Source organism: Coregonus lavaretus (genome assembly GCF_964263955.1).
Source record: "Coregonus lavaretus genome assembly, contig: HAP1_SCAFFOLD_1563, whole genome shotgun sequence".
NCBI lineage: Eukaryota > Metazoa > Chordata > Actinopteri > Salmoniformes > Salmonidae > Coregonus > Coregonus lavaretus.
This window is the reverse complement of record NW_028160484.1, coordinates 72,501-85,666: the sequence shown is the minus strand read 5'-3', so window position 1 is coordinate 85,666 and position 13,166 is coordinate 72,501. Positions and strand designations below refer to the sequence as shown.

Here is a 13,166-nt window from a genome sequence, read left to right as displayed (position 1 = left end):
AAGCAAGTGTGCGGTTAAAATTGGCAAACAACACACACATTTCTTTCCACAGGGCCGTGGGGTGAGACAGGGATGCAGTTTAAGCCCCACCCTCTTCAACATATACAGTGGGGAGAACAAGTATTTGATACACTGCCGATTTGGCAGGTTTTCCTATTTACAAAGCATGTAGAGGTCTGTAATTTGTATCATAGGTACACTTCAAATGTGAGAGACGTAATCTAAAACAAAAATCCAGAAAATCACATTGTATGATTTTTAGGTAATTAATTTGCATTTTATTGCATGACATAAGTATTTGATCACCTACCAACCAGTAAGAATTCCGGCTCTCACAGACCTGTTAGTTTTTCTTTAAGAAGCCCTCCTGTTCTCCACTCGTTACCTGTATAAAAGACACCTGTCCACACACTCAATCAAACAGACTCCAACCTCTCCACAATGGCCAAGACCAGAGAGCTGTGTAAGGACATCAGGGATAAAATTGTAGACCTGCACAAGGCTGGGATGGGCTACAGGACAATAGGCAAGCAGCTTGGTGAGAAGGCAACAACTGTTGGTGCAATTATTAGAAAATGGAAGAAGTTCAAGATGACGGTCAATCACCCTCGGTCTGGGGCTCCATGCAAGATCTCACCTCGTGGGGCATCAATGATCATGAGGAAGGTGAGGGATCAGCCCAGAACTACACGGCAGGACCCGGTCAATGACCTAAAGAGAGCTGGGACCACAGTCTCAAAGAAAACCATTAGTAACACACTACGCCATCATGGATTAAAATCCTGCAGCGCACGCAAGGTCCCCCCTGCTCAAGCCAGCGCATGTCCAGGCCCATCTGAAGTCTGCCAATGACCATCTGGATGATCCAGAGGAGGAATGGGAGAAGGCCATGTGGTCTGATGAGACAAAAATAGAGCTTTTTGGTCTAAACTCCACTCGCCGTGTTTGGAGGAAGAAGAAGGATGAGTACAACCCCAAGAACACCATCCCAACCGTGAAGCATGGAGGTGGAAACATCATTCTTTGGGGATGCTTTTCTGCAAAGGGGACAGGACGACTGCACCGTATTGAGGGGAGGATGGATGGGGCCATGTATCGTGAGATCTTGGCCAACAACCTCCTTCCCTCAGTAAGAGCATTGAAGATGGGTCGTGGCTGGGTCTTCCAGCATGACAACGACCCGAAACACACAGCCAGGGCAACTATGGAGTGGCTCTGGAAGAAGCATCTCAAGGTCCTGGAGTGGCCTAGCCAGTCTCCAGACCTGAACCCCATAGAAAATCTTTGGAGAGTGCTGAAAGTCCGTATTGCCCAGCGACAGCCCCGAAACCTGAAGGATCTGGAGAAGGTCTGTATGGAGGAGTGGGCCAAAATCCCTGCTGCAGTGTGTGCAAACCTGGTCAAGACCTACAGGAAACATATGATCTCTGTAATTGCAAACAAAGGTTTCTGTACCAAATATTAAGTTCTGCTTTTCTGATGTATCAAATACTTATGTCATGCAATAAAATGCAAATTAATTACATAAAAATCATACAATGTGATTTTCTGGATTTTTGTTTTAGATTCCGTCTCTCACAGTTGAAGTGTACCTATGATAAAAATTACAGACCTCTACATGCTTTGTAAGTAGGAAAACCTGCAAAATCAGCAGTGTATCAAATACTTGTTCTCCCCACTGTATATCAACCAATTGGCGAGGGCACTAGAACAGTCTGCAGCACCCGGCCTCACCCTACTAGAATCTGAAGTCAAATGTCTACTGTTTGCTGATGATCTGGTGCTTCTGTCCCCAACCAAGGAGGGCCTACAGCAGCACCTAGATCTTCTGCACAGATTCTGTCAGACCTGGGCCCTGACAGTAAATCTCAGTAAGACAAATAATGGTGTTCCAAAAAAGGTCCAGTTGCCAGGACCACAAATACAAATTCTATCTAGACACCGTTGCCCTAGAGCACACAAAAAACTATACATACCTCGGCCTAAACATCAGCGCCACAGGTAACTTCCACAAAGCTGTGAACGATCTGAGAGACAAGGCAAGAAGGGCCTTCTATGCCATCAAAAGGAACATAAAATTCGACATACCAATTAGGATCTGGCTAAAAATACTTGAATCAGTTATAGAACCCATTGCCCTTCATGGTTGAGGTCTGGGGTCCGCTCACCAACCAAGGATTCACAAAAAATGGGACAAACACCACATTGAGACTCTGCATGCAGAATTATGCAAAAACATCCTCCGTGTACAACGTAAAACACCAAATAATGCATGCAGAGCAGAATTAGGCCGATACCCGCTAATTATCAAAATAAATAAAAAAAACATTAAATTCTACAATCACATAAAAATAAGCGATTCCTAAACCTTCCATAACAAGGCCATCACCTAAAGAGAGATGAACCTGGAGAAGAGTCCCCTAAGCAAGCTGGTCCTGGGGCTCTGTTCACAAACACAAACAGACCCCACAGAGCCCCAGGACAGCAACACAATTAGACCCACCCAAATCATGAGAAAACAAAAAGATAATTACTTGACACATTGGAAAGAATTAACAAAAAAACTGAGCAAACTAGAATGCTATCTGTCCCTAAGCAGAGAGTACACAGTGGCAGAATACCTGACCACTGTGACTGACCCAAACTTAAGGAAAGCTTTGACTATGTACAGACTCACTGAGCATAGCCTTGCTATTGAGAGAGGCCGCTGTAGGCAGACCTGGCTCTCAAGAGAAGACAGGCTATGTGCACACTGCCCACAAAATGAGGTGCACTTGTATGACCATATTAGAGACACATATTTCTCTCAGATTACACAGACCCACAGAGATTTCCAATTTTGATAAACTCCCATATCTACTGGGTGAAAAACCACAGTGTGTCATCACAGCAGCATGGATTTGTGACTTGTTGCCACAAGAAAAGGGCAACCAGTGAAGAACAAACACCATTGTAAATACAACCCATATTTATGTTTATTTATTTTCCCATTTGTACTTTAACTATTTGCACATTGTTACAACACTGTATATATACATAATATGACATTTGAAATGTCTTTATTCTTTTGGAACTTCTGAGTGTAATGTTTACTGTTTAATATTTATTGTTTATTTCACTTTTGTTTACTATCTACTTCACTTGCTTTGGCAATGTTAACAATAAAGCACCTTAAATTGAGAGTACTACTGTACACATTACAATTACTTAGGTTTAAACATAAGCTCAACTGGACACCTTAATGATGCAGTGAATGAACTGAGAGAGAAAGCCCGCAGGGCATTCTACGCCATTATAAAACAAATTCAAATTCCTATTAAAATTTGGCTAAAACTAATTAAATGTGTCATTGAAATAATTGCACTTTATGGCAGCGAGGTGTGGGGTCCACTTGGAAAACAAGATTTCACCAAATGGGACAAACACCCCATTGGAACCCTGCATGCAGAGTTCTGCAAATATCCACTAATAATACAAACTAAAAAAGAGCAATTAAGTTTTGGAAACATCTAAAATACAGCGACCCCCTCTCATATCATTACCAAGCCCTGCAATGCCAAGAGCTGAGCAAAGAAAATAGTCCCCTCATCCAGCTGGTCCTGGGGCTGAGTTCACAAACCTGTTCTACTAACACACCGAAGCCTCAGGACCAGAACATCCAATCAATCAGAATAAACCAAATTACCACACAGTCAAAACAAAACTACATTACCTATTGGGAAACACAAGCACAAAGTAAAATGCAGTGCTATCTGGCCCTAAATCGACAGTACACAGTGGCAAACTATTTGACCATGGTTACTGATTAAAACCTTAGAAAAACCTTGACAAAGTACAGGTTCAGTGAGCACAGCCTTGCCATTGAGAAGGGTAGACAGAGGAAAACCTGGCTCCCTGTAGAGGAAAGGCTGTGCAACCACTGCACCACAGCAGAACCTGAGACAGAGCTGCATTTCCTGACAAACTGTCAAAAATATAAAACAATTAGAGTGTAATTTCCCCAAATTTGAAAGCATTTTTCAAGGTTTCAAAGACCTCTCTGATGAGAATAGGCTCCCTGTCCTGTTGGGGGAGGACACAGAGAGCTGTGGGTTGGCAACGCACTACATTGCTGCCTGCCATAAGATGAGGGACAGTGTCTGACAGACCAACCAACCTGCACATGTCCTCTATATTGTTATTGTTCAATGGTTATTTTGACCCTTGGTTATTGTTGTTACTGTTGACCCGTTGACAATTTTAATTATGTTAATAGTGTAAATATCCAAAGTAAGCTTTGGCAATATGTACATTGTTATGTCATGCCAATAAAGCAAATTGAATTCAGAGACAGAGAGACAGAGAGAGAGCGAGAGCGAGAGCGAGAGCGAGAGCGAGAGCCAGAGACAGAGACAGAGACAGAGACAGAGACAGAGACAGAGACAGAGACAGAGACAGAGACAGAGACAGAGACAGAGACAGAGACAGAGACAGAGACAGAGAGAGAGAGAGAGAGAGAGAATGAGAGAGAGAGAGAGACAGACAGAGAGACAGACAGAGAGACAGACAGAGAGACAGACAGAGAGACAGACAGAGAGACAGACAGAGAGACAGACAGAGAGACAGACAGAGAGACAGAGAGACAGAGAGACAGACAGAGACAGACAGAGAGACAGACAGAGAGACAGACAGAGAGACAGACAGAGAGACAGACAGAGACAGAGAGACAGACAGAGAGAGAGACAGACAGAGAGACACAGAATGGTGTGAGAGTTATTCCGTTGTGTACCTGGCCATTCCAAAGTCTGATACCTTCACCACCAGAGCATCGTTCACCAGACAGTTCCTCGCTGCCTAAAGACAGACAGAGATTGGCTGTTACTCTAACCAGATCTGTGCATATTGACAGAACGACTCACCAGCTTTCTCCCTATTGGCTAGGTGTATGTATTCTATGATCCTATTGGCTGATAGACTCACCAGGTCTCAGTAAGGTCTCTCCCTATTGGCTTAAGTAGACTCCCCCCAGTCTCTACCCATTGGCTAGGTGTCTGTATTCTGTAACCCCATTGGCTGACAGACTCACCAGGTCTCTGTGTATGAAGTGGTGTGCTTCCAGGTGTTCCATCCCCTCGGAGACGTCCTGACAGATACTCAGTAAGGCACCCGGGCTGAAGGTGTCCCGACGCTGCCTGAAGTAAATGAACACTAAATATTTGAAGCTACCCGCTGAAGAAGGCTGATAAAGCCGAAAGGTCTGCATAGCAGGTTGGAGGGCAGCTCTCCAGGAACAGGTTTGGAGTTAAAACTTACAGGAGGGTATTTTTAACATTACATTTTAGTCATGTAGCAGACGTTCTTATCCAGAGCGACTTCCAGGAGCAATTAGGGTTAAGTGCCTTGCTCAAGGGCTCGGGGAATCGAACCAGCAACCTTTCGGTTACTTACCCAACATTCTTAACCGCTAGGCTACCAGCCTGGTATATCTCCAGGAATAGGGTTGGAGTTGAGCAGCCTTGCTATCCTGATGGGGAAATGATTTTAAAAACATCTTTCTGAGTGCAGACCTGTTCCTCTTACCGGATGTAATTGAGCAGACATCCCAGTTCCATGAACTCAGTCACAATGTAGATGGGCTTCTGGTGGGTGCACACTCCATACAGCTGCACCAGCTTAGGGTGGGAGAGACGCCTGCAACACACACAGGGACACACACACACACACAGGGACACACACACACACACAGGGACACACACACACACAGGGACACACACACACACACAGGGACACACACACACACACAGGGACACACACACACACACAGGGACACACACACACACAGGGACACACACACACAGGGACACACACACACACACACAGGGACACACACACACACACAGGGACACACACACACACACAGGGACACACACACACACACACAGGGATGAACACACACACAGGGACACACACACACAGGGACACACACACACACACACAGGGACACACACACACACACAGGGACGAACACACACACACACAGTTACAATGTGGAGATCTCATGGGTACAAACAACCATTAGGGTGTGTGTGTGTGTGTGTGTGTGTGTGTGTGTGTGTGTGTGTGTGTGTGTGTGTGTCCATCTATCGATGTGTGCTGTCTTGTCTTGTCTATCAGCAGTGTGACTCCCACTCACATCATAACCTTGGCTTCCTCTATGAAGTCCTCTTCGTACATGGCTCCTTCTCTGATAGCCTTGATGGCCACTTTATGTTGAGCTCTCCATTTCCCCAGACGCACCACCCCAAACTGACCACTACCCAGCTCCTTCATGAAGGTCAGCTCACTAGGGTTGATCTCCCACTTCTCTGTATGGAGTACAGTAGAGTAGAGTAGAGTAGAGTATAGTATAGTAGTGTAGAGTAGAGTAGAGTAGAGTTAGTGTAGAGTAGTGTAGAGTAGAGTAGAGTTAGTGTAGAGTAGAGTACAGTAGTGTATATTAGAGTAGAGTAGAGTAGAGTAGAGTACAGTAGTGTATAGTATAGTATAGTATAGTAGTATAGAGTAGAGTAGAGTAGAGTATATTAGAGTAGAGTAGAGTAGAGTAGAGTAGTGTATATTAGAGTAGAGTAGAGTAGAGTAGAGTTAGTGTATATTAGAGTAGAGTAGAGCAGAGTAGAGTTAGTGTAGAGTAGAGTACAGTAGTGTATATTAGAGTAGAGTAGAGTAGAGTAGAGTACAGTAGTGTATAGTATAGTAGAGTAGTGTATAGTATAGTAGAGTATAGTAGAGTAGTGTAGAGTAGAGTAGAGTATAGTAGTGTAGAGTATAGTAGTGTAGAGTATAGTATAGTATAGTAGAGTAGAGTATAGTAGTGTATAGTAGAGTAGTGTAGAGTAGAGTAGTGTAGAGTAGAGTATAGTAGTGTAGAGTATAGTAGTGTAGAGTAGAGTATAGTATAGTATAGTAGAGTAGAGTAGAGTATAGTAGTGTATAGTAGAGTAGAGTAGAGTAGTGTAGAGTATAGTAGTGTAGAGTATAGTATAGTATAGTATAGTAGAGTAGAGTAGAGTATAGTATAGTAGAGTAGAGTAGAGTATAGTATAGTAGAGTAGAGTAGTGTATAGTAGAGTAGAGTAGAGTAGTGTAGAGTAGAGTATAGTATAGTAGTGTATAGTATAGTAGAGTATAGTATAGTATAGTATAGTAGTGTAGTGTAGAGTAGAGTAGAGTATAGTAGTGTATAGTAGTGTATAGTAGAGTATAGTATAGTATAGTATAGTAGTATAGAGTAGAGTAGAGTAGTGTATAGTAGAGTAGAGTAGAGTAGAGTAGAGTAGAGTAGTGTAGAGTAGTGTGTAGTATAGTATAGTATAGTATAGTATAGTAGTATAGAGTAGAGTATAGTAGAGTAGAGTATAGTATAGTAGTATAGAGTAGAGTAGAGTAGAGTAGAGTAGAGTAGAGTAGTGTATAGTAGAGTATAGTAGTGTATAGTATAGTAGAGTATAGTATAGTATAGTATAGTAGTGTAGTGTAGAGTAGAGTAGAGTATAGTAGTGTATAGTAGAGTATAGTATAGTATAGTATAGTAGTATAGAGTAGAGTAGAGTAGTGTATAGTAGAGTATAGTAGAGTAGAGTAGAGTAGAGTAGAGTATAGTAGTGTATAGTATAGTATAGTATAGTATAGTATAGTATAGTATAGTAGTGTAGAGTAGAGTAGAGTATAGTAGTGTATAGTAGAGTATAGTATAGTATAGTATAGTAGTATAGAGTAGAGTAGAGTAGTGTAGAGTAGTGTAGAGTAGAGTAGAGTAGAGTATAGTATAGTATAGTATAGTAGTGTAGTGTAGAGTAGAGTAGAGTATAGTAGTGTATAGTAGAGTATAGTATAGTATAGTAGTATAGAGTAGAGTAGAGTAGAGTAGAGTAGAGTAGAGTATAGTAGAGTAGAGTAGTGTATAGTATAGTATAGTAGTGTAGAGTAGAGTATAGTAGTGTATATTATAGTAGAGTATAGTATAGTATAGTATAGTAGTGTAGAGTAGAGTATAGTAGTGTAGAGTATAGTATTGTATAGTATAGTAGTATAGAGTAGAGTAGAGTAGAGTAGAGTAGAGTATAGTATAGTATAGTATAGTATAGTATAGTATAGTAGTATAGAGTAGAGTAGTATAGAGTAGAGTAGAGTAGAGTAGTGTAGTGTATAGTAGAGTAGAGTATAGTATAGTATAGTAGTATAGAGTAGAGTAGTATAGAGTAGAGTAGATTAGAGTAGAGTAGAGTAGATTAGAGTAGAGTAGAGTAGTGTAGTGTATAGTAGAGTAGAGTATAGTATAGTATAGTATAGAGTAGAGTAGTATAGAGTAGAGTAGATTAGAGTAGAGTAGAGTAGAGTAGAATCTCACCGTAGCTGAAGCCTGCTGTGGATGGAGCTGATCTCTCTTTCTTTCCTACTGGATACCTCAACCTGGCTACCAGACCTGAGACAGGAGAGGAGAGGAGAGGAGAGGAGAGGAGAGGAGAGGAGAGGAGAGGGTGACATTACAAAGTGTGTGTCCCCCCCTTGGTACATGTGAATACATGTGTATTATTGTGTGTGTGTGTGTGTGTGTGTGTGTGTGTGTGTGCTCCACCTGCAGCGTTGTAGTTGTGGTACTCTATGAGGTCAGGTATGGAGGTGAACAGGTGTTTCTCAGCCAGGTAGAACTGTCTGGGGCTGCCTGGGGTCTCCTTGATGTGGTAATGCCTGATAGCCACACCCCCCTCCCTATGACCGTCACACAACGTTTATACAACGTTTGACTGATCCAAACTTCAGACAATGTTTTACTGACACGAAGAATTGAAACATTATGCTGACCCAAGATAACATTTAAAACGTTATAACCTAGGATAAACCCCACCCTCCCTCCCTATTGATGCGTACCCTGCTGACTTGGTGTACAGAGAGACGGTAAACTCCCCCCCTCCCCTCCCCTCCCTCCCTCCCTCCCTCCCTCCCCCCCCCCCCCTCCCTATTGATGCGTACCCTGCTGACTTGGTGTACAGGGAGACGGTAAACGTTCCTGGTTTACTGGAGTCTCTTACCATGAACCCTCCCTCTTTATCCTGTAGAGGGAGACAGAGTTACTCACACGCATACAGTACCAGTCAAAGGTTTGGACACACCTACTCATTCCAGGGTTTTTCTTTTCTTTTTACTATTTTCTACATTGTAGAATAATAGTGAAGACATCAAAACTATGAAATAATTATGTAGTAACCAAAAATCAACAAATCAAAATATGTTTTATATTTGAGATTCTTCAAAGTAGCCACCCTTTGCCTTGATGACAGCTTTGCACACTCTTGGCATTCTCTCAACCAGCTTCATGAGGAAATGCTTTTCCAACAGTCTTGAAAGAGTTCCCACATATGCTGAGCACTTGTTAGATGCTTTTCCTTCAACTCATCCCAAACCATCTCAAATTGGGTTGAGGTCGGGGGATTGTGGAGACCAGGTCATCTGATGCAGCACTCCATCACTCTCCTTCTTGGTCAAATAGCCCTTACACAGCCTGGAGGTGTGTTGGGTAATTGTCTTGTTGAAAAACAAATGATAGTCCCACTAAGCGCAGATCAGATGGATGGCAAAGGGTGGCTATTTGAAGAATATCAAATATATATTGATTTCTTTAACACTTTTTTGGTTACTACATGATTCCATATGTGTTATTTCATAGTTTTGATGTCTTCACTATTATTCTACAATGTAGAAAATAGTAAAAATAAAGAAAAACCCTTGAATGAGTAGGTGTGTCCAAACTGTTGACTGGTACTGTGTATATATATATATATATTTATTTATCAACTCGCCTCTCTCCGCAGTAGTTCCTCTGCTTTGTTCCGGTTGACATGTTTACTGTACCAGCTGAAAACACACAACACTTTATTTATTAATATTAATTATTATATCCATTAGTTCATATAAAAACGCTTAAAGCCAGACTCAGTAAATCCCAAATAAAATCTCAAATTTCTTTAAATCGTTTAATATACTCTACATGGCCAAAAGTATGTGGACACCTGCTCATTGAACATCTCATTCCAAAATCATGGGTATTAATATGGAGTTGGTCCCCCCCTTTGCTGCTATAACAGCCTCCACTCTTCTGGGAAGGCTTTCCACTAGATGTTGGAACATTGCTGCGGGGACTTGCTTCCATTCAGCCACAAGAGCATTAGTGAGGTCGGGCACTGATGTTGGGTAACTAGGCCTGGCTCGCAGTCGGCGTTCCATTTCATCCCAAAGGTGTTCGATGTGGTTGAGGTCAGGGCTCTGCAGGTCAGTCAAGTTCTTCCACACCGATCTCGACAAACCATTTCTGTATGGACCTCGCTTTGTGCATGGCGGCATTGTAATGCTGAAACAGGAAAGGGCCTTCCCCAAACTGTTGCCACAAAGTTGGAAGCACAGAATCGTCTAGAACATCATTGTATGCTGTAGCGTTAAGATTTCCCTTTGCTGGAACTAAGGGTCCGTCAGACTGCCAGATGGTGAAGCGTGATTCATCGCTCCAGAGAACGCATTTCCACTGCTCCAGAGTCCAATGGTGGCGAGCTTTACACCACTCCAGCCGATGCTTGGCATTGTACATGGTGATCTTAGGCTTGTGTGCGGCTGCTCGGCCATGGAAACCCATTTCATGAAGCTCCCAACGAACAGTTATTGTGCTGACGTTGCTTCCAGAGGCAGTTTGGAACTTGGTAGTGAGTGTTGCAACCGAGGACAGACAATTTTTACGCGCTACGTGCTTCAGCACTCGGCGGTCCCGTTCTGTGAGCTTGTGTGGCCTACCATTTTAGGGCTGAGCCGTTGTTGCTTCTAGACGTTTCCACTTCACAATAACAGCGCTTACAGTTGACCGGGGCAGCTCTAGCAGGGCAGAAATTTGACAAACTGACTTGTTGGAAAGGTGGCATCCGATGACGGTGCCACGTTGAAAGTCACTGAGCTCTTCAGTACGGGCCATTCTACTGCTAATGTTTGTCTATGGAGATTGCATGGCTGTGTGCTCGATTTTATACACCTATACGGGTGTGGCTGAAATAGCCGAATCCACTAATTTGAAGGGGTGTCCACATACACTATATATCTCGAAATGGATAGGTGAAAGCTTAATTTGTAATTTGTGTCACTTCAAAGTGATACATTTTTATATAAGTACAGCGGCTTTGTTTACAAATTGCAGGTCAGATTCATCCAGGTAATTATGACACCTATTGACCAATTCCATCTGTTGCTCTGATCCATCCACGACTACCGCCTCAAATCGCACCGACAGCATCATGGTACGCGGCGTCATCTGGATGTGTGTGCAACAAAAGTTCAACATTCACCTTCTGCTACCATTTCCGTCAAGCCGTTCCCATACTAGGGGGGGTCGCCTGATATAAAAAAAATCAAAAAATAACAATAACAACCTTAAAACTCGAAATGAAAATTATTGAAATCTAAAATATTAAATTCAACCAGAGAGTGCCCTTATAGATTGTGGGAAAAGGCTGCCCTTGACCATTGCCCTTGAAATCGGAAGTGCAACAGTCATCAAGCCACACCCATCTCAACAAGATTCAACAACTGAACTAAACAAGTTCCACAGACATGTGACTAACCGAAATTGAATAATGTGTCCCTGAACAAAAGGGGGGGGGGGGTCAAAATCAAAAGTAACAGTCAGTATCTGGTGTGGCCACCAGCTGCACTAAGTACTGCAGTGCATCTCCTCCTCATGGACTGCACCAGATTTGCCAGTTCTTGCTGTGAGATGTTACCCCACTCTTCCACAAAGGCACCTGCAAGTTCCCTGACATTTCTGGGGGGAATAGCCCTAGCCCTCACCCTCCGATCCAACAGGTCCCAGACCTGCTCAATGGGATTGAGATCCAGGCTCCTTGCTGGCCATGGCAGAACACTGACATCCCTGTCTTGCAGGAAATCACGCACAGAACGAGCAGGATGGCTGGTGGCATTGTCATGCTGGAAGGTCATGTCAGGATGAGCCTGCAGGAAGGGTACCACATGAGGGAGGAGGATGTCTTCCCTGTAACGCACAGCGTTGAGATTGCCTGCAATGACAACAAACTCAGTCCGATGATGCTGTGACACACCGCCCCAGACCATGACGAACCCTCCACCTCCAAATCGATCCCGCTCCAGAGTACAGGCCTCGGTGTAACGCTCATTCCTTCGACGATAAACGCGAATCCGACCATCACCCCTGGTGAGACAAAACCGTGACGTGTCAGTGATGAGCACTGTCCTGTCTGGTCCAGCGACGGTGGGTTTGTGCCCATAGGCGACGTTGTTGCCGGTGATGTCTGGTGAGGACCTGCCTTACAACAGGCCTACAAGTCCTCAGTCCAGCTTCTCTCAGCCTATTGCGGACAGTCTGAGCACTGATGGAGGGATTGTGCGTTCCTGGTGTAACTCAGGCAGTTGTTGTTGCCATCCTGTACCTGTCCCGCAGGTGTGATGTTCAGATGTACCGATCCTGTGCAGGTGTTGTTACACGTGGTCTGCCACTGCGAGGACGATCAGCTGTCCGTCCTGTCTCCCTGTAGCGCTGTCTTAGGCGTCTCACAGTACAGACATTGCAATTTATTGCCCTGGCCACATCTGCAGTCCTCATGCCTCCTTGCAGCATGCCTAAGGCACGTTCACGCAGATGAGCAGGGACCCTGGGCATCTTTCTTTTGGTGTTTTTCAGAGTCAGTAGAAAGGCCTCTTTAGTGTCCTAAGTTTTCATAACTGTGACCTTAATTGCCTACCATCTGTAAGCTGTTAGTGTCTTAACGATCGTTCCACAGGTGCATGTTCATTAATTGTTTATGGTTCATTGAACAAGCATGGGAAACAGTGTTTAAACCCTTTACAATGAAGATCTGTGAAGTTATTTGGATTTTTACTAATTATCTTTAAAGACAGGGTCCTGAAAAAGGGACGTTTCTTTTTTTGCTGAGTTTACTTAATAATAATAATAATAATAATATAATAATGCCATTTAGCAGATGCTTTTATCCAAAGCGACTTACAGTCATGTGCGCATACATTTTTACGTATGGGGTGGTCCCGGGGATCGAACCCACTACCCTGGGCGTTACAAGCGCCGTGCTCTACCGATTGAGCTACAACCGCAGCCCGCA

At 43.5% G+C, this 13,166-nt stretch overlaps 1 protein-coding gene across 1 annotated transcript in view; it reads right to left on the bottom strand.

Moving 5' to 3' along the window:
• LOC311121758 (tyrosine-protein kinase Tec-like) overlaps positions 1-13,166 on the bottom strand; it is a 37,298-nt gene that overhangs the window by 6,512 nt on the left and 17,620 nt on the right. Inside the window, exons 9-16 of the mRNA XM_084196212.1 lie at positions 9,837-9,891; positions 9,010-9,089; positions 8,615-8,748; positions 8,387-8,461; positions 6,173-6,344; positions 5,560-5,670; positions 5,066-5,171; positions 4,769-4,833 (exon numbers count right to left, since the gene is read on the bottom strand). Coding sequence (XP_084052338.1) covers positions 4,769-4,833; positions 5,066-5,171; positions 5,560-5,670; positions 6,173-6,344; positions 8,387-8,461; positions 8,615-8,748; positions 9,010-9,089; positions 9,837-9,891 — 798 coding nt within the window. The remainder of the gene's footprint in view (positions 1-4,768; positions 4,834-5,065; positions 5,172-5,559; positions 5,671-6,172; positions 6,345-8,386; positions 8,462-8,614; positions 8,749-9,009; positions 9,090-9,836; positions 9,892-13,166) is intronic.